General features: G+C 43.0%; 1 protein-coding gene across 1 annotated transcript in view; it reads right to left on the bottom strand.

Annotated features, from left to right (window-relative positions):
* Positions 1-21,609, bottom strand: part of Fanci (FA complementation group I) — a 59,599-nt gene that overhangs the window by 20,476 nt on the left and 17,514 nt on the right. The window contains exons 11-20 of the mRNA XM_051148760.1: positions 21,361-21,453; positions 20,251-20,387; positions 15,568-15,748; positions 13,111-13,198; positions 10,418-10,545; positions 9,691-9,761; positions 8,511-8,625; positions 7,514-7,636; positions 3,837-3,905; positions 721-822 (exon numbers count right to left, since the gene is read on the bottom strand). Of these exons, the coding sequence (XP_051004717.1) occupies positions 721-822; positions 3,837-3,905; positions 7,514-7,636; positions 8,511-8,625; positions 9,691-9,761; positions 10,418-10,545; positions 13,111-13,198; positions 15,568-15,748; positions 20,251-20,387; positions 21,361-21,453 (1,107 nt within the window). The remainder of the gene's footprint in view (positions 1-720; positions 823-3,836; positions 3,906-7,513; positions 7,637-8,510; positions 8,626-9,690; positions 9,762-10,417; positions 10,546-13,110; positions 13,199-15,567; positions 15,749-20,250; positions 20,388-21,360; positions 21,454-21,609) is intronic.

Genomic DNA, 21,609 nt, shown 5'->3' with positions numbered 1-21,609 from the left:
ACATCTGTCTCCTCTCAGAGTCTCTACTAGGATGTTTTTAGCTGGCAACATCCAAGCTCCCCAACGACGTGCTTCGACTTCTAAGTAGAAAAACAACCTGTTCTCTCACTAGTCTGTTCCCCATCCCACACTTGGAATCAACACAAAACCATGTTTATCTCCTCTTCAGCGCCCTGAGTTCTAAGTCACCTGTGGGCATCTCACCTTTTGCCATCCCGTCCCACCTTTCTGAACCTAGGTAAGGACAGAGAATCGCCCAGGCTCCTCTAGAGCGCACCAGAGTGCACACTGCCTGTGGCCTAAGGAAACAGCATTATTGACTCCTCTGCACCCCTTAGCAAGAGGTGGTTGTCAGGATTGGTGAAGTATTAATAGACCAAGAGATCCAAAGTGGAGTCTGGACAGATGGCTGAGCAGGGGCACTTGCTGCTCTTGTAGAGAATCTGGGTTCCAGTTTCAGCAACCACACTGTGGTTCACAACTGGTTGTAACTCCAGTTCCAGAGGATCCAATGATCTCTCCTGTCCTCTAGGCACCAGGCACATACTCACACATATAAAATACAACAAATAAATCTAAAAATGGGTCACAAATAACAGAAAAGCTGTGAATAAAAATTACTTAAAAGAACTAGAAAAACTTCAGGGAGAACGGGACCGTCTGTAGATCAACCTTACCACTGACAGTGAGACAGTAGCTGCAGAGGCTAACGAGTCTTACCAGTGGCTCCTGTAGAAAGCTTTGACTTCCTTGGGTCAGAACACAAGCTCCTACTTTCAGAGGAGGTAGCAGATCAGGTTCTGGCTCATAGAACTGTTTTAACTGTGGATAGTGAGACAGAAAAATCATGACTCATGACTACTTGAGCTTTCAACTGTTCAAGCTGATGGCACTTAGCCTTTGAAGACACGTTTCCCAAAGAATGATGGAACAAATGTATACTGCTTGGCCCACCTACATCCTTTCACAGTGTGGTGACAGATCAAGGTAACTTTCTAATTCTACTTTTACTGCCTTCATAGCAGCCCCTAAACCTGCAAAGGCAATCGGCATTTTCAGGAAAGTCTGATGAAGCAAACAGGCTGCAAATCGGTGTCCGTGTACTCGGTGCATTACAAAAAGAAAGAGGAAGACATGAAAGTGGGAAGGATGCGTTGAGGGGGTGCTCAGGGAAACAGGGTGTGCGGATGTGATCAAGATATATTATATACCTGTATGAAGCTGTCAACGAATAAAAGATTCTAATTTTCCCCCCTACCCAGATCTAGCCAATGGTCAGAACATTCTCCACAGTTGAGTGGAGAGTGGGATATGACTTTCTCACGTACTCTGGTGCCTCATATTTGACCATGTCCCCCGGGAGGGGGAGACCTGGTGGCACTCAGAGGAAGGACAGCAGGTTACCAAGAAGAGACTTGATACCCTATGAGCATATACAGGGGGAGGTAATCCTCCTCAGGAACAGTCATAGGGGAGGGGAATAATGGGAAAATGGGAGGGAGGGAAGAATGGGAGGATACAAGGGATGGGATAACCATTGAGATGTAACAAGAATTAATAAAAAAAAAAATTAAAAAAAAAAAAAAAGATTCTAATTTTCTTTGTATTTTGAGGCAGGGTTTTTCTGTGTAGCCTTGGCTGTCCTGGACTCGCTTTGTAGACGAGGCTGGTGTCAAACTCACAGCGATCCACCTGCCTCTACCTCCTGAGTGCTAGGATTAAAGGCGTGTGCCACCACACCCAGCAACATTCTAATTTTTAATAAGAGTATATTCTTCTTGCTCTATGTAGTTTATTTTATATATGTATAATAATATAAAAGTATGTTAAAAATATTTATTAGGGCTGGAGAGATGGCTCAGAGGTTAAGAGCACTGGCTCCTCTTCTAAAGGTCCTAAGTTCAAGTCCCAGCAACCATATGGTGGCTCACAACCATATGCCCCTTTCTGGTATGCAGTTGTGCTTGCAGACAGAACACTGTATACATAGTAAAGAAATCTTAAAAAAAAAAAAAAAAAGATTGAGAGTATAGCCAGGCAGTGGAGGTTTAATCCCAGCATTCGGAAGACAGAGACAGGTGGATCTCTGTGAGTTCAAGGCAAGCCTGGTCCTGGTCTATAGAGCTAGTTCCAGGACAGTCAAGACTACACAGAGACATCTTGTCTCAAAACAAAACAAAACAAAAAACCCAAAAGTAAGAGTATAAAGCAGAGTGTGTAATCCCAACACCTGGGGAGGCAGAGGCAGGCAGATCACTGTGAATTTGAGGCCAGCCTAGTCTACAAAGCAAGTCCAGGACAGCCAAGGCTACACAGAGAAACCCTGTCTTGCGGAGAAAAAAAAAAAAACAAAAACCAACTAAACAAAAAGAATAAGAGTATAGACATCTGCAGGCTAAAACAGTACTTTCTCTTATGACTGACTTCAATAACTATCCAAATCTTGGGTCCTCACTTGAAAACCTAGTCTACTGATAAAATTAAAGCTATATAATTATTAACTATCACAGTAAATAAAGGACCTCACACACTACTTGGCACACAGCAAAACCTAAAAAAGATGTTGGCTGTTTCTTCTGTCCTTTTCACTTCTGAACCTTGAAGAATGTCACTGGTCCATGCATTAGCTTATGTTGGAAAGCACTGCTCTATGCCTTCACACGTTTTCTTGATTTGGGGTTTTGTTTTTTCTGAGTCAGAGGTTCTCTGTGTAGTTTTGGCTGTTCTCGACTCACTTTGTAGACCAGGCTGGCCTCGAATTCATGGAGATCTGCCTGACTCTGCCTCCTAGAGTGCTGGGATTACAGGCGTGTGCCACCACGCCTGGCTCACACATGGTTTTTCATTCTTGTTAACGGTGTGAAGATGCTTGAAAGATACGCTTTAGCTCTCAGGTTACACATTTTACAGAGGATTGTGCCAGACCCAGTGAGAAGCTTTTCAGATAGCAAAGACCTTCCAAGGCCTTAATTTCAAATGGAGCCTTTTCAGAATCACCATGAAGCAATGGGGAGGGCTGTACCAGTTCATATCTATCTGCAGGAAAGTGATGGACTGGAGACCTACCTGAGCCCTCCCAATGGAGAATAAACATTATATAGCTGGTTAAAAAATGATTTTGATAATGCTTAATAAATGAAATGTTGAGAATTTATTTATTTATTTCTGATGTCTCCATCTGAACACCTCTCATCTTGATGGTCCTTTGAAATGTTTCATTAATTTAAAATATATTTAAAGCTGAGTATGGTGGCACACTCCTTTAATCCCAGTACTTGGAAGGCAGAGACAGAGGGTTGTCTGTGAGTTCAAGGCCAGCCCGGACTACATATTGAATTCTAGGACAGCCAAGAGTATATAGTGAGACCCTACCTGAAAAGAACCAAACAAACAAAAAACTTTTTTTTAAAAACAGAAAGCTCCAAGCCTGAAATGATGGTGCATATTTGAAACCGCAGCACTTGGGAGATAGAGTTAAAATCAGAAGTTCAAGACAGCTTCGACTACATAATGCACTTGAGTGCAGCCTGGACTATATGAGACCATGCCTCAAATGATCATAAATACAGAAGATGAAACTGAAATGGTTCACAGTGTCCTTCTGACTTAAGGAGAAGACTGAGAACTCAAGGAAAAGTTAGACAGTAACAATACGGTAGCTGGTAAGTGACAATTCAAACAAAACAACCCAAGCAGCACGGCAGCCCATGGCATGTCTACAACGTGCTAACATTCTAGCTGTGAGTTATTTTGTATTTACAAAAGTCTAGAAAGCATCACCCACATCCCCACTCCTCCTCTGATTTCCCTAGATGATCCATAAAAACATATTTTACCTGGGAGAAGAGCGTCTGCATGATCGCATTGGCCAGCTGAGAGTTCCGTCGAAGAACGTCATAGAAGCCCTAGGAGCAACATGGAGACAGCTCACTCTTTCTTACCCTACTCTCAGTTCTTTTTTGTTGTTGTTGTTGTTTTGTTTTTTGAGACAGGATTTCTCTGCATAGCCTTGGCTGTCCTGGACTCACTTTGTAGACCAGGCTGCCCTCGAACTCACAGCGATCCACCTGCCTCTGCCTCCCGAGTGCGCCACCACTGCCCAGCCATTTTTTTTTTTTTTTAAGATTTACTTATTTAGGGGCTGGAGAGATGGCTCAGTGGTTAAGAGCACTGCCTGCTCTTCCTAAGGACCCGGGTTCAATTCCCAGCACCCACATGGCAGCTCACAACTGTCTGTAACTTCAAGATCTGACACCCTCACACCAATGCACATGAATTGAAATTTGAATTTAAAAAAAAAAGATTTATTTATTTATTTATTTATTATGTATACAGTGCTCTACCTGCATGTACACCTGCAGGCCAGAAGAGGCCATCAGACCCCAGTATAGATGATTGTGAGCCACCATATGGTTGCTGGGAATTGAACTCAGGACCTCTGGAAGAGCAGACAGTGCTCTTAACCTCTGAGCCATCTCTCCAGCCCTACTCTCAGTTCTTTTTAGATCTATTGCTTGTGTGCGGGATGGAACTGAAGGGTGGAGGTTGTGCCACATATGTGTGGGCGCCTGTGGAGGCCAGAAGAGGGCAGTCCCTGGAGCTGAAATAATGGGCCGCTATGAGCCACTAAATAGGGCTGGGAACCTCAGGTCCTCTGCAAGAGCTAAGCGCTCTTTAATTGCTGAGCCAACTCTCCAGCCGCTTAGATTTTCTTACTATCTCCTACTCCCACCCCAACCCCCACACATTAAAACAGCATTTTGAGCTTCTGTTAGGGTTGCACTGCACCTACAGATCTGAGACTTAAAGTACCACTGATACTGAGCAGCCTGTAAGCATGTCTTATCTTTTTTATTTTATTCTTTAACTTCTCTCATAACATTTGGAGGTTTAAGTGTTTCCTTTCAATTTGCTTTAAAGACTGTATTTTAGTTTCTAGCTATTCCATGCTAGGATGTGTAATTATAATAAGCCTTCACATTGCTATTGACATCCTAACAGCTCACACTGATATCTATCTTACTAACCACTTTTTTTTTTACTAACCACTTTTAATAGATCATTTGGTTAACACTGCACAAATCAGCACAGCTTTAGTTTTCCCTGTTTAATCTGTATGCCTTTGACTCTTTTTCTTGCTGTTGTATCAGATAGCACCTCAGCCATGACAGTGCATACAGCACTAAGAACAAACACCTCCATTCCTCATAAGGGAAAACATTCATTCTGTTCCATCTTAAGCTTCATAGATTCCTTTTCTAGGATTGAGCGTGCCTGTGTGTACGTGTGTGCATGTGTGCATTTGTGCCAAAGCCTTGAAGCTTTATGGCCCATCCACCTCAGTCTTCCCAGTGCTGGCCATTATGCCCAGCTCCCTCCAGTGAATAGCTCAGTGATTAAGGGCACTTCTACTCTTGCAGGGAACCTAAGTCCATTCCCAGGTCCAACAATAGAACTCCAGCTCCAGGGAGATCCAGAGAGCCTTCTTCAGACACCTGTACTCAGGTGCACAAACAAACACGCGCGCGCGCGCGCATACACAATTAAAAATAAACCTGAAAAAAATCAGGGGATAGAGGTGTGGATCCCTAGTAGCATGAAGAAGATCCTGGCTTCATCTGATATCCAAGACCAAGATTAAGACTAATATCAAGAGCAATAGAAACAGGGAAAGAGAGAGAGAGAGAAGGAGGGAGGGAGGGAGGGATGGAGGGGGAGAGAGAGAGGAGGAATGAGTGTTTGCAAAGGCATGCCAAGAACTGTATAGTTAGATTACTAGACAGTGTATCCAAAACTTCATTTGGCTTTAAAAATCATGTTGCCAGAGAAAATTTAATGAAATGAGCAAATATTACAACATAAAGTTATGCTGTATGTATGTATGTATGAACAGTAGAATTAGCAATGCTACTAGACAAACGTGTGTGTGCCTGTGTACATATGTAGGCCAAAGGTCAGTACTGGGGTGTCTTCCTTGCTCTCTCTACCTTAGTGTTTGAGACAGAATTGCTCAGGGAACCTGGACTGGCCAGTCAGCCCCGAACTCTCCTGTTTTCACATCTCAGCAACAAGCCATTTACTCTCCCAGCCGCCTTCCTAGCCTAAGGCAATTTTTAAAAATTCTACCCATTTTCTATTATAAACCTGAAAAATCCAGTATCTACCAACTTCTATTGCTCAGTAAATACTGTTCTAGGATGTCAAGTGAGTGCCAGGTGTGACAGCACTCCCTTGTGATCCTACCACTTGGGAGGCAGAGGCAAGAACTTCAAAAATTCAAGGTCATCAGCTACATAGAGAGTTTAAGGCTAACATGGACCACATGAGCTCCTGTTGGAGGAGGGGGAAAAAGCTGTTTTCTGAAATAATTCTGACCTACCCTCCTTGTTGAGAGAACCAGATACTCTCCATTCTTTCAGGAAACATCTACGCTGAGCGCTCGACAACCCGAATACCTCAAATATGAGAAATAGCAGTGCACCGTGCACAAGTGCTGGGCATTGTTTGTACTGGCTGAGCTATGTATTTGCTTCCTGCTTTTGGCTACCTATTCTGTCATTAGGTGACTGAATCTGAGCTGTACCTAAAAAAACAAGTACAAAGGGAGGGTGGGTGGGAGGGCGAGCTGCCTTCTTACTAAGCTAAATGTATTGGAGAGATTAGAGATTTAAGGAAGGCAACTCTTTAATGTCTGAAAATCCCAGATAAGACCACGGTAAGGGGGAAAGCTGAACCTTGAACCCTCTAGGTGTGGTCTATACTCACATATCTTAAACATTTCTTGCTTCCCTACCACCCCCCATAGTTCTGGCTGGCCTGGAGCTCACAGATCCAGCTGCCTCTGTGCTGTGGTTTCAGTGAGCATGACCCCTACAGGCTCATGTTTGAATACTTGGTCCCCAGTTGGTACAAGTGTTGGGAAGGATTATAATGTATGTCTAGAGATGGGCTTTATGGTTTCAGAAGCCCCCCTCCCCCCGCCCTTCTCCAAGTGCTCTCTGCCTCCAGCTTGTGGGCCATGATGGGAGGGGGCAGCTGCTGCTCGCTCTGGAGCGGTAGGCCCCAATTACACGCTTCTTCCTAGAAGTTGTCTGAGGCATGGTATTAGCATGGAACAGAAAGGTGCCTGACCAGGACCGGGCCTGAAGATGTGTGCCACCACACGCAGCTCTTGGAAGTCTTTATCTAGTCTAGGCACACAAAAACTTGAAATCTGAGGCAATGAGGTAAGGGCGTGTTGTGTATGAGCGACAGAACTCACAAATGACAAACTTGGTGTTTAAACCCAGACTGGTAAAATTAGCAGTATATCTAAATATTTCAAATTAAAATAAAATGGTTAAGACATGTCAATTATTTACAATTTCACAACTTCTGGACTCACGATTACTACCCTCTGACTCTAACTGCATAAAATCACATTTACTGTACTTCAGACATAGGAAAAAGTCGGCATAAGGGTTATTCTGGGGGTTGAGGGGATCGGCACATGTCTTCTGCCTTCCTGACTTACCTCATAAAGCATGAGCCGGATGTCAGCCTGCTGCCCTAAGCACCTTTTCAAACTGTCTATGATCTCAAGGCAGAAAGTCTCATTGGCGACAGAATTGTACCGGCTGTGAACGTCCACGTGCACCTGAAAGGGAGGGTGGTGGCTAGCATCCAGCCTTGTGACATAGCTCCCATTAAGGAGGATGGACTGTTCGTTAGGGAAACGCGCTAGGCCAGGCTCTCCCTGAGCTGAAACCACAGGGTAGGTGCTGACGTGGTCACCACCACTGCAAATCCCATGTCACGCATTTTGTCTTGAAATGATTCACTCCTGCTCCTTAACTTGAACCAGCTATTCAGGAAGGCAACTGCACCCCCAGGCCCTGGTGATCCAGTAGTCCCACTACACATGATTTCATTAAATACCTAAGACTTCCATTAAAAAAGAAGACGAGCTCTTACACCCACAAACAAAGAGTTTCAGAGGTAGATAGTCCTGTTTAGTTGTGCACACAAAAACAGGCAGGCAAAAACTGACATATAAATAAAATCTTTAAAAAGTAAATTTACATAGCTATACTAAAAAGCAAAATGAAGTAGATAAGTTAATATTTTATTTAACCCAACATAACCAAATTGTCAACATGTATGTAATTCAATATAAAATGATTATTATTATTTTTTTTTAATTTCACTCTAAATCTTGAAAATAGGCCTGAATTATATATGTACAGCACAACTCAATTTGGACTAGTCACATGTCAATCAAGTGTCTAGTCCAGCAGGTACAGGAAGGCTGCTGTCTACCTACCACAGAGTACACCACAACTGATAAGCATGGGATGGAGAGACAGTCCTGGCACGCGCAATTCCAGCACTTGGGCGCCTGAGGCATGAGGATTACTGTGAGCTCAGGGCCAGCCTGTCTCAGAACATGGAGGAATTCAAGAGATGGTTCCCACCTTACCGGTGTTGAAGCAACAGCCAGTGAGAGTGACCCTTACCTGAGTGACCCTTACCTGAGTGACCCCGATGGACTGGCTGCACTGAGAGGATGACAGGCTGCCTAAGACTTTAAAATTTTTTAAGAGCAGCAAGAACCCAGCAACTGCGGACTTCCGGGAATCCAGTTGACTAGCTCAGGAGGACAGAGAAGACGTTAGCAGTGCAGGAATATGCAATGAAAAACACAACACAAAACAAGCCAGCTTCATATGGAAGGAACATGGAGACTATGTTCGGGCACAAGCCAGGCCTAACTGAATTCACGATCAAAACAGGCCCCATGTACTCGGAGCACTTAACAGTGTGAGATCGCAGCAGACTGTTTACATTATCTGTTGAACCTTGTGACTAGCTGCACTTTTTTCTCTGCTTGCAAGACTCTGAGGCAATCAGAAGAATCCTGAGAGGCTACAAACTGGGCTGGAACTTGAGTCTATGTACTCAAGGGAATTGCTGGGTTTTGTTGTGTCTGAATGAGTGTGTTCTTCCAGTGTCCTTTGCTCACACAGGAGCACAGCACGTGATGCCATGTAAAACTTCCATCCAGAAAAATGACAGCCGCTGTCTCGACTCAGTGAGAGATGCATGTTACAGACGGCATGACATGTAATCCTGTTGAGCAGGCATGCTTTTGGGTGAGGAGTAATAAACAGCAGCTACTTGCTGGTTGTTCCTCTGGACATGTGTGAGTGTGTCACTAACTTGATAACCGAGTAGCCTACCCTCAAAGAATCAAATGCCTTCCACACATCACTGCACTACATTTCCAGGAGACAGTGCTAATCATCTCCAGCTTATATAATATGCTAAATAATAAAGGAAGAGGGGTCAGGTGGCCATGGATGGCCCCTCAATATTCACTAGCGACTGGGCCACAGTGCTGCTGCCTACTGACGTGAGATACTCCTCTCCCCTGGGCATGGTGGTCAGCTTATTCCCACTGTCACATGCTGTCTGACTTAAGCCTAATTGTCCTTATGTGAAATGAGAATTGTACTAATTTGCACCTCCCAAGGTTGCCTGAAGACTAACTGGAAAGCACATAAGACCCTCGGAATAGCACCCCACCTGCCGAGAGATACTCACTGAGTTAGGGATTCGCATGACTGCGGTCAGCAGGGGCAAGCGTGAGGTAGCAGAGATAACTTACATTAGAAGGGATGGCGCCCTGTGGCCTCAAGGAATGCGACATACCTGGCAAACATAGCTTTCCGCAAGACGAGGATCAGGGAGTCTCTCATGGACATGCTGACTTTGAGAAGTGGCTGAAGAACAGAGCAGGTCATCTCACATTAGCTTAGCTTCTTCCCATCAACGCCGTTAGACTTCTGTGTGCTTTGGGTCTGTTCTCTCTATATATGGTTTTAATGTATGTTTTATATATGCTATATATATATATGTGGTTGATGCTGACTATGTTTAATCATAAAGACAAGAGTATACTCTGAAACAGCGACTTCAAAGTTGTTCCTGTCGGGCACAGTGATGCAGGCCTGTAGTGTCAGCGGCTCAGAGGACTAGTGCAGGAAGACTGCAACAATTTGAAGCCTGCCTTGACTACACAATAGGCTCCAGGCTAGCCTGGGCTATAGAGTGAGATCTTATTTCAAAAATCAAACACACACACACACACACACACACACACACACACAAATGTAATTTAAATGCCCTCGTGAACCCACTGTGCTCACGAATTTCCTAAGACTCTTTCAAGTACTTGACTAACCTGAAAATGAGCTGAAGGAAAACAGCTGTGAAGAGGGGTGCTTGGGAAGCAGTGGCTCTCAATAGGAAACTGCATTAGACTCAAGGAAAACACGAGTTCCAACATCCATTTTTATAAAAGGTGTGCCAGACTCTCCGGACTAGACAGTTAAAAAGGTCAGGCTTGGGCAGCTAGCTAGCATGTCAGCTGACTTACCTGCACGGCCTTGAGCAGCCCTTGCACAGTCTGAAGGGGCAGGAAGGACAAATAGTCAAACATCTCCGTGACTTTAGAACCGCTCTGAAGAATCAACGGTGCATATGTGATGATATCAGAAAGCAAGTCTGGAAACAGAGTCTATAATTAGTTGCCACACATGAACTACAAAGTAAGATAAGGAAGTAGCTAGATCTTATGAGGAAAGAAATATCAAGTGTTTTGTTTTTTCTTAAAATATAAATTTCTACTGGTCATATGTAATTTTCCTCAGTGTTACCAGGATATTTTTAAAATCATTTTTGTAACATTTACCATATTTTGACAATACAAAACAACAAAAGTAAAATGGCTAAAAAGAAAAGAAAAGAAAACAACTCATTACACTGATTGCACATGTCACATGTCTTCATATCTCTAGGAAAATGATTTTTAGTTTTGGCAGGCATATGGTCCTATCAGGCATATATAAAGCATATTCTTTCAAAGATTTTAGTAATTTAGTCAGAACACAAGCAAAAATATCTCAAAAGAGACAAATAGTAAAGAGAGAATTTAAATAGGAAACATACAAGAGGAATTGTAAGCATTTGAGAAGACCAAGAGAAAGAGTTATTTGAGGTTCTGAAGTATTAGTACTATTTAAGTACACAGAAACCCAGAATGGCTGACTGCACAAATGTTTAAGAAAGATAAAAATGACACAGAACGAGAGAATGATGGGAGGTCAGTGGGCAGGGCAAAGGACTCAGGACTGTAAAGTCAGTGTGGGAGAAAGCAGGTGTAAAGTAGATTAGGGCCAGGCACTTGAAATACCAGGATAAAAAGCTGAGGCCAGGCTGGCTTCAAACTTGCAATCCTTCGGCCTCAGCCTCTAGAGCACTGAATTACATGGTGAGAGGTGATAACTCAGAAAGGAACAGACTGATTCTAGAGTGCCAGAGTTACTAATATTGTGAGAATGCTAATCTGGTGGTAAAATGCAGGGGTGGAGGAGGGGAGATTGCCACAGGAGGAAAAAGTCAACTCAGAAACCAACCAGGAAGTTGTGACTCAAAAGACTATGAGAATTAATTTCATACAAAGTGTGTTCTATGGTCGAGTTAGAATCCAGTAAAAGATGACACTTTTTAAAAAGTAGTTAAAAGGTGATTTTGAGCCGGGTGGTGGTGGCGCATGCCTCTAATCCCAGCACTTGGGAGGCAAAGGCAGGTATCTCTGTGAGTTCTAGGCAAGCCTGGTCTACAAAGTGAGTCCAGGACAGCCAGGACTGTTATACAGAGAAATCCTGTCTTGAAAAACAAAACAAAACAAAAAAAGAGTTAAAAAATGACTTTGAGCTGGGTGGTGGCTGGTGTGCACAAGCAATCCAGTGCTCAGGAGGCAGAGGCAGGCGGGTCTGAGCTCGAGGCTAGCCTGGTCTACAGAGTTCCAGGAGCCTCTAGCTGATGCAGGAAGGACCCAGTGGTGAGCTTTACATACATTTTCACCCAACCTTAGGTTTGACATCAGATTTTGTAGTAATAGCACACAGAAAGAAAATTTTATAATTTGATGAAGTCTATTTTATTTTTTAACATTACCTATTTTACATACTTTAAAAAAATACCCTCTGCCTTCTTCCAACAGCTTTTAGTTATTTGACGCTATCACCAACAGTTGGTGTGGTCATTCTCTTTTTTTGGAGTCAGGGTCTGGGTATGTAGCCTTCATAAGCCTGTTTCTTGAATTCACAGAGATCCTCCTGCCTCAGCCTCTCAAGTCCTGGGATGAAAGGCATGTGCCTGGCCGTAGTCATTCTTATAATCTTGTGCATTCTAATAGGTGTACAACGGTATCAAGTTATGTTGTTCAGGTTCATTTCTCCATGGTAATGGCTTCACAGTGTACACACATGTTAAAAATAATTAAATTCTCATTAAATGTGGAGATTATATCAAGTAGACATCATAATGTTGTAAGACATAATATTAATTATTGAACCTTACAAAACTCTAAAATTTAAAATGTTAAACAGAAGTTAGCAATTAAAAAAGGGGAGGAGGCAACTGGTCATAGGCATGATAAGAAACAGTTACAGTTCTGAGGACTTCAAAAGTTTTGGAGAAGCTGTAACAGGTCAAACGGCAGAGTGTTTCTTAGCAAAATTGGTGGGTAAGAAAAAGGCAGTGGATTCACACATTAGAAGATACCTATACACTCTCTTATGTCACTATTAAGTTTTGTTATTTTCTTTTTCCCACTTCGCCTGTGTGTGCGCACACGTGTGTATGTGTGTGGTGTGCATGAGTGTGTGTATATGCACGTGTGGGTGGATGTGTGTGTGTGTGTGTGTGTGTGTGTGTGTGTGTGTGTGTGTGTGCATGCATATAGAGACTGGCATTGATACACCTGACAAGGCAAGGTCTCCCAGTCACCTCACAGCCCATCACTGGCTAGTTATGCCAGCCCACCCGGGGAATTCCGTCTCCACTTCTTGGGACTGAAATTACAAACAGGCCACCCTGCTCACCTGGCACTTATGTGGGTTCTAAGGTCCTGAACTCAAACTCTAGTCCAACATGGCAAACGGTTTAAGCACTGAGCTATCTCTTGAATCCATAGATGCCCCAACCTCCTGACCCCAGACCTGGATCATTGTAACACTTAAAAGGAAACATTCTTAAAAAGTCCATCTTTTTGAAGTTAAGTACCTAAGAAATGATTGATGGGAGAAGACGTCCGAGTAACAACTCTGTTGAGGACTTGCTCCAGAATTTCTTGTCTGATCATCTCGTGGATCTAAGAATAATAAAGTTAGCAAAGCATGCCTGAGTGAATTTCAGCTAGCTAGAGCATCCATGCATGTTAGGCAGAACAACCATAATTTGAATATGTATAAAACTCAACTTTTCAGACAAATCAGGATATAACACGATCATCTAGAAAACCGAATCACGACTCTCCTCACTCTCGCCCAAATGATGGGTTAGGTGTGGGAAATACTTACTGTATTAACCTAAGAGTACACAGACTACCTTCACGTGAGGTATCCAGTACAGTCAACAGTCATGTTTCTGACAGAACCCATAACTTTTCTTCCAAAACATAAAATGTCAAAGCCCGTGGAAAGTTTCAGAGACAAGATCTTATCTGATGTTTTCTCAGCTCCAAGATGCAGAGCATGATGGGGGGGGGGGGTGCTCTGAAATTTAACTTGTATTTTATCAGAACTTTTTACTTGAATTTGATTACCTTGACAGTGTAATTTTTTCGATACATGGTTTCTCTGTGTAGTCAAGGCTGTCCTAGACTAGCTTTGTAGGACAGGCTAACTTCAAACTCAGAGATCCACCTGCCTCTGCCTGCCAGAGTGCTGGGATTATAGTGTGTGCCACTACACCCAGCTGACCTTCTCAGTTTTTTAGACTCACACTGTTAGTAATTTAATAGCAATTATATGCTCTATAGATGTTTTGATATAGCCAACACCTCTGAAATCAAATGGATCTCGCTTTTAAAAATATAGATTTAAAACAAAAACATATCCTATGTTGTTAGCCATATTTCCTTTTAAAAGATTCATTTATTTTCATGTGCATGAGTGTTTTGTCTGCATGCACATATATGTGCACCATGGGCATGCCTGGTTCCCAAGGAGGCCAGAAAAGTGCACTGGACACCTTGCAACTAGAATTACAGAGGGTTGCAGCCACTATGGGATGCTGGGAACAGCTCTTACATGCTGAACAATCTCTTCAGGACCATTATGGTTCTTCTTCATTGTCAACTTAATTTTGGTTTGGTTTGGTATGTAGCTCTGGCTGTCCTAGATCTCACTATGTAGACCAGGCTGGCCTTGAATTTGCAAAGAGCTCATGGAGATCTGCCTGGTTTTGCTTCCTGAGCGCTGGGATGCTGGGATTAAAGTCATGGTTGTCAACCTGATTTTGCTAGATTAGTATGGAATATTTCTGGCACTACTGGCACGTGGGACAGCAGGAAAGACAGACCACCCTGAGTGTGGACAGAAATAAGCAGTAGGCTATGGGCTGGATGGGAAAAGAGAGAAAGAAGGAACAAACCAGCTAGTACGAGCTTGACCTGGTGTCTGTCTGTCTGTCTGTCTCCCCTAGCCCCGGCCCCATTTGTTTCTTTGACTCTTTGGTGTACTCTGTGTCTATGTCTCTCCACATTCCAGCCACTGTCAGGTGAGTGGCCTCCCCCGGCTGCTCCTGCTGCCATGAATGATCCACCTAGGCCCAAAGGCATTGAGCCAGTCAAGCACAGACTGAAACAGCTAAAGTTAGGAACCAAAATAATTCCCCCTTTTTAATATGTTTCTCCCATGTCCTTGTCAGAGACAAAAAGCTAGAAGAAAAGAAAGCTACCTTCCATTTAAACTTAAGGTTCTGGGTCAGTGGAAAATCCTGTCTCAAGGCAATAACTATAGAGGAAGGTGCCCAACGTTCTGCTCTGGTCTCTACACACACGCGCACATAAGGACAAGTGTTTTTACACACTCACATTTGTGGGATATACCATTCCCTCTCCCAACACAGATAAAAAGGAAAGAAAACTGAGAGTGTATTCATCAACCTAGATCTATAATATTTCAAAACCATCCCAAGCTGTCACATACACTCTGCCAATTGTCAAACTTCCTTATCTGCCAAACTCCCAGACAACATCTTGCTCTATTTATACTGTTTAGGTACAATTTGGAGATGGCAGTCAAATGAGACTCTGACTTAGTTAGGATTGCTGTTGCTGTGATGAAACATCACAACCAGAGCAACCTGGAAAAGAAAGGGTTTATTCTGCTTCTGCTTCCACATCACAGCTCATCATCAAAGGAGGTCAGGGCAGGAGCTCAAGCAGGGCAGGAACCCGGAGGCAGGAGTGGATGCAGAGGCCATGGAGGGGTGCTGCTCACTGGCTTGTGCTTTATGCCTTGCTCAGCCTGCTTCCTTAGAGAACCCAGGACCATCAGGCCAGGGATGGCACCACCTACAGTGGGCTGGGTGCTCCCCCATCTATCACTAATGAGAAAATGCCCCATAGGCTTGCCTACAGCCTGATCTTACAGAGGCATTTCTCAACTGAGGCTCCCTTCTCTCTGATGATTCTAGCTTGTGTCAAGTTGACATAAAACTAGCCAGTTCACTTACTTTAAAGGTTTCCAACAAGATATTAGCTCCCAGTTTACATGCATGCTGGTTTGTCATTTTAGAAAGACTAGAGCCAACTTCAATAGCTTTCCCATCAAGAATCTTCTTTGGCCCATATGAATCCATTAAGATGAAACCAAGTTCTATCAGACCTTGAGTTACATGATCCCAACTGTGAACACTGCAAGGAAGCAAAGCGTAGTTAAGAATCTTAGTAAATACCCATCCTCATACTCAATGCCATTTGTTCATTTCTTAACACAGATCTTCTTTTGCATGCACTGATATTTGACAGAATTCTTAATGCAGTCACGGAAACGTAGGCCAGAGGCTTCCAAGGGCAGATAGAGTACTTACTAAGGAGAGTCCAGAAATGATGGGCTAGAAGTGTAGCTTAGTGGTAGAATGCTTATCTACCATGTACAAGGCCCTGGATTCAATCCTCAGTCAAAAATAAAAGCATCTAAAACATCTTTTTTAAAAAATGGAAACCGCGGGGCGGTGGTGGCACATGCCTTTAATCCCAGCACTTGGGAGGCAGAGTCAGGCAGATCACTGTGAGTTCGAGGCCAGCCTGGTCTACAGAGCGAGTCCAGGACAGTCAAGGATACACAGAGAAACCCTGTCTCAAAAACAAAAACAAAAACAAACAAACAAGCAAAAAATATGTAAAAGAAATATATAGCATTTTAGTGCAATGATCGTTTTTCAATCTCCACTCAAGATTTCATTATCAGTTGTTCTTCAGTTCTCCGTCCCACACAGCGCTGTGTGCACACTTACACAGCTGGCCGTCTCTCTAGGCTGAGACAGATGCTCAGGGTCTTACCCATGTAGCCTAAGCACAAAGCACTCGGTAAGTATTTGCAGCACAGATGGATGAACGATATGGTTTTAACAGCAGGAGCTAACTACAAATAGCTTTGTAAGCAATAGACCCTTGGTGAGTACCACTTGATGTCACCCTTTACAGTGGAAGGGGTAAGCTTAGAGTGGTTGTTTATATCACTGTATCTACCTATTAAAACACAGGCAAAGTATAACACAGCACTAAAGAACAAAGCGGACAGCTGTGTATTTTGACACATTTAACAACATTCACTCTGGAGAGAAAGGATCAAGGTAAATCAAGTATATGTTCCATTCTTCCTACCCTAGGACTTATGCATACAGAGCTAGGGATGTAGCTCAGTTGACAGAGTGCTTGCCAAGCATGCAGGAAGTTCTCGGTTCAATCCCCAGCACTGCATAAAACCAGGCATGGTGACACACACCTGTAGCCCAGCATTTGGGAAGCAGAGGCTGGGAGATCATGAGGTCAAAGTCATCCTTGCTATATAAGTTCCAATGTCAGCCTGGGATACATCAGACCCTGTCTCAAAAAAGGCGCGCGCATGCGCGCGCGCACACACACACACACACACACACACACACACACACACTGTATATATAAAGTAGGTATGTGTAACGTATAATATAACCTATATATGTATATGACATGTATATACATATAACTATATAAATGGTACATATACACACATAATCTATAAACTGAGAAATAAGAGGCTGGTTGTCTGGTCAATCAAAAAACCTCTTATCTCTTTGAGAGTTTCATAAACTGTATTTTGATCACATTCATCCCCAGCTTCTCCTATTAGCTTTATTATTTTAAAACTTTTTTTTGTACACCCAGAGACAGTCATTCACTCAACCTGAGCTTCTGGATTCAAGTAGACTGGCTGCCAGCAAGGCCTGGGGCTTTCGCATCTCCACCTCGCCAGCACGGGGCTCACAGGCACATATCATAATGCCTGGCTTTTCACATGCACAATACAGACTGAATTCAGGGCCTCGGGCTTCCAAGGCAAACACTTTACCAACAGAGCCATCTCCCCAGTCGCACAAAACCAGATTATCCCAGTGTTTGGGAAGGATATTCACTATAAAGAAAGAGTACAACCCTAAGTCACAGGTAGCATGAAAAAGGAAAGTTACATAAGCATAAACTGTTAAATTTCAGAACAGCAAAGATTAGACAAAGTTGTAAAAGTTTCTATGGAGAAAAACAAAAAACAAAAAATAGGTTATCTACAGTAACACAAAAATCAGATAATTACCACTTTCTACCAGCAGTTCTAGATGAAAAAGATAATGAAAAGTCATCATGGACTTAGAATTTTATACTTGGTGAAACAATTCTTCAACTAGGAAAGCAAAATAAAAATTTCAGACATCAAAAACTTGAAAGTTTATCACCCACAAGCAGTATCAGAAAGAATTACTACAAAAGTTACATGTTCAGGGCATTTTTTTTCCAAGAGAAAGGTATGTAGTTCAGAAAACAGGCGAATGAAGAGATAGTGAAACTTATTATGAAGTTCAAATAAGTAGTGTTAGCTCTAACAAGGAGGCAACAGGAGGACAGGGCTGGGGTGTGGCCCAGGGCACAGCTTGCCCAGCATGCACAAAGCTCTGAGTTTCATCTCCATCTCTGCACAAAAGAAAGAAAAAGAGGAGGGAAAGGAGCAGGGAGGAAGAAGAGCTAAGTGCTGTCTGAGTTCCTCATCACGGAGGCCAGGGCTGTGGTCCTCCACTGGTTATCATGGAGGACAGCACACAATTGCCAAGCAGGCAAGTTATAAACTGAAACTTACTGGCTTATCAAAAAAAATTTTTTTTACATTAATGCTTTACATTTCAAAACACCACAGGGAACCACAGCCAGTTAAACTACTAAACATGACAAACCGTGTAAGGGCACAATCCTGTTGAGTCTGTTACCTCATTTGCTCCCTTCTGGCTTAAGTCACAAGCATAAGTCAGTATGCCTGAAGCGTTTATTACATGGTTCTTGCCAGTGTTTACACATTTTGTTCCTTCCACAGAATTCATCAGTTTTGACATGCCCTTTCTAAGATAGTACTTAAGCTTGATGCTCAAGGTAAGGTCCAGGACATATTATGGAACTTTATGTGAACAACATAAACCACAGTACAGTAGTGCTCAGAGTGCAAAGCCAAATACATTTTAACTTTGTTCCATCTTATTTTCCCCATGGGGCCTCCTGCTCTGAGAGCACAGCTTTCTAGAACAAAGGGTGTTTAGGGGGTATATCATGGTGGAGCAGAAATGCATCTATCCAGGGCCTCTCTCCATGCTAATTGGCAGACAGAAGTTTAAATAAAATAAAATACTACCAAAATACAAGTTGGGGTACCCAAAATTCAATCATGTAATATATATGTTATTTTGAGGTTAATGAATTGATTGAAGAAACCATGTATAACCAACCAGCATATTATTTAAGGAGATTATAATGGTGTCAGCCACATGTTTTCCTGCAGAGGCCTGGTCTGATCTGATAGCAAGAGCCTATTTCGCTAGATTATAAGTGTAGACAATTCTAGATCCTGTGGCTGGTAGGGACTTCCAGAAGATGGGCAGAGCTCCCACTTCCTGGTCATGCGTTGCCTGAGTCTTTGACCTAAGTTGCAGAGATTCTATTGGGAGAACACCTGAGAGACACCATTGACTTTGGGGAAAAGGACAGCTGGATAGAGCTGGGTGTGGTGGCAAAGCCTGCATGGAAAAGCAGAAGCAGGACTGGCAGAAGCTCAAGGTCAGCCGGGGCTGCATAGTAGCCTCTGTCTCCAACAGGCCCAGCAAACAAACTCTATCCAGATGCAGGGCAGACAGACATTGCAGAGCCTGTTTAGCAGACAGAACACCCTGAAGCAAGGACTCGTCTCTCTACTCTGCCTGACTGCCGCGTTCATGTCGGAATCTGAGTCAGAGTCCAGCACATGAAAGAGACCGACCTGAAATTATGGCTTGGAATGTAAAACCTTATATCTAACCCATAGACAAAAGTATGGCATGATGAAGATTATTAGAACAATTCATCTTTATCCTGAAATTAATAAAACAAAATACCCATGATGGTCACTGATATTTTCCTTAGCATTTTAAATAGATTTGTTGCCAGGCGTGGTGGCACACTCCTTTAATCCCAGCACTCAGGAGGCAGAGGCAGGTGGATCGCTGTGTCTACAAAGAGAGTCCAGGACAGCCAAGGCTAACCTTGTCTTGAAACACCCCTCCCCGCAAAAATAGATTTGTCTAAAATTGCTAAGTCAAGTCAATCAATAATTAATTTCTGACCTCTGTCCCAGACTTCAATGGTCAAATAAAAATAACAGTATTTTCTCCACCACTACCCCCTTGGTTGACCTGAAACTCAATCTGTAGACCAGGCTGGTCTCGAACTCACAGAGATCTGACTGCCTCTGCCTCCTGAGTACTGGGATTAAAGGCATAGCCATCAGCCTGATTTTGTTAAAGGTGTGTGAGATCACTGCCAAGCTAACTTGGTATTTTTCCTCACATAACAAGACGTTGATAAAGACTTAGGCTAACAGTTGTAGTGTCAAGGAAAGAGGAAAGACAATGCTTAATATTCTTGTTATACGGCAGGTGAATAGGAAATTAGGCCCCAAGATGGAAGGTTTTTATTTCCTTCAATATAGAAACGTTTTCTTTTACCAATTTGAAGTGAGGGAAACTTTAATCTTACAAAGTCATTAGCTACAGTTGTCAGTCTTCGAGTGTCCCTAAGCATGGGTCCACACTGCATCTTCTACCCAGACTCCTCAAACCCTTCTGGAATACGGCTCATCAACTCACCTATTCTTTACCACGTCTAAGATCATGGCTGAAACACACGTTCGCTGGGGGACAAGACTCTGAAGAAATTTTGAGCCTTGGCGGAGCTGAAGATCCTTAAAGCTTTTCACAACTGAAGTTTTTAAAAGGTCAAACACCTAATATAGTTGAAGAAATAAGAAAATGAGCCAAAACCAGAGTTTCTGATCCAAAATCACACACAACCCTACACCAACTGTTTAAGGAGATTAAAATGGCACAAAAGCTGTGAGCTTCAGTGGGAACTTAAGAGAGTTCGAGAAAGGCCTTTCTTCATGAGAAATGTCTAAACATCAGTATAAACATTCCCAGGCCAGGTCATGGTGCATGTGTATAGTCTCAGATCCTCAGAAGGCCGAAGCAGGAGAATCCACTTAGGCAACTTAGACCCTGTCTCAACCCTGAAACTTTTTTTGAACATTTATTTATCATGTGCATTTTGGGGGAGTGCATGCCATGGTGCACACAGAAAGGTCAGAGAACACTTTCGGGGGTTGGTTCTCTCCTCCTGCCATGTGGTTTCCGGGGACTGAACTAATGTCATCAGGCTTGGTATCAAGCATTCTCAGCTGCTGAGCCATCTCACCAGCTCCTTTGTCTCAACTCGTGTAGTAAGTCACGTATGTGTAACTGTGAAAGCGGGTGTGTAACTCACCACTCTGCCACTTGCTACCAAGGGTATGTATCGCTGTTCTACACCAGAAACCAAAAAAAGCAAGATGAAGACAAAAGCTTCACTCACAGTCTTGGAACCCATGAAGGACAGAGGGCAAGGACTGTATGCTTCCAGCCCTGGGTGTCAGGGGTAGTTCTTAGACTGCTGCCACGCAGCCAACTATCCTGGCACTCTTGGCACTAGAACATGTAACACAAGTCTCTTATTCCACTCTACCATCTGGCCTTCTCAACAGGAAATGGAGGCATATGCCAGGAGTCTGAAGTTTTCCAGCAGGCACACAACAATGGTCTTTGTTGCTGGCAGGATAGGAAAAGATACTAACAATAGGTTCTTGTATGCTTTCCTGTCAACTACAAAAGGATCAAAGTATTGTTAAAACAAAACAAAACAAACAAACAAACAAAAAACCATACCTGTTCCTCAAATCTCTGTATTCTTGTTAGAGAGAGAAGAAGAGCAATGCTGAAAGGACATAAGCATTTACTGGAATCCCCTTGCTGTCCGGCCTAGAATAAACCACAAAGTCATTACACTACAACAGCCTGCTTAAAAACAAGTTCTTTGATGGATCTGAGACTTCAATGGAAGAGGTAAAGCTATAAAGCTTTTAGAACATAGAAAATAGGAATAGACTTCTTAGGTATAATACCCAAAGCACAATT

The sequence above is a fragment of the Acomys russatus genome, chromosome 7 (assembly GCF_903995435.1).
Source record: "Acomys russatus chromosome 7, mAcoRus1.1, whole genome shotgun sequence".
Taxonomy (NCBI): Eukaryota; Metazoa; Chordata; class Mammalia; order Rodentia; family Muridae; genus Acomys; species Acomys russatus.
The sequence above is the reverse complement of the archived record's forward strand: the minus strand, read 5'-3'. Positions and strand labels throughout refer to the sequence as shown.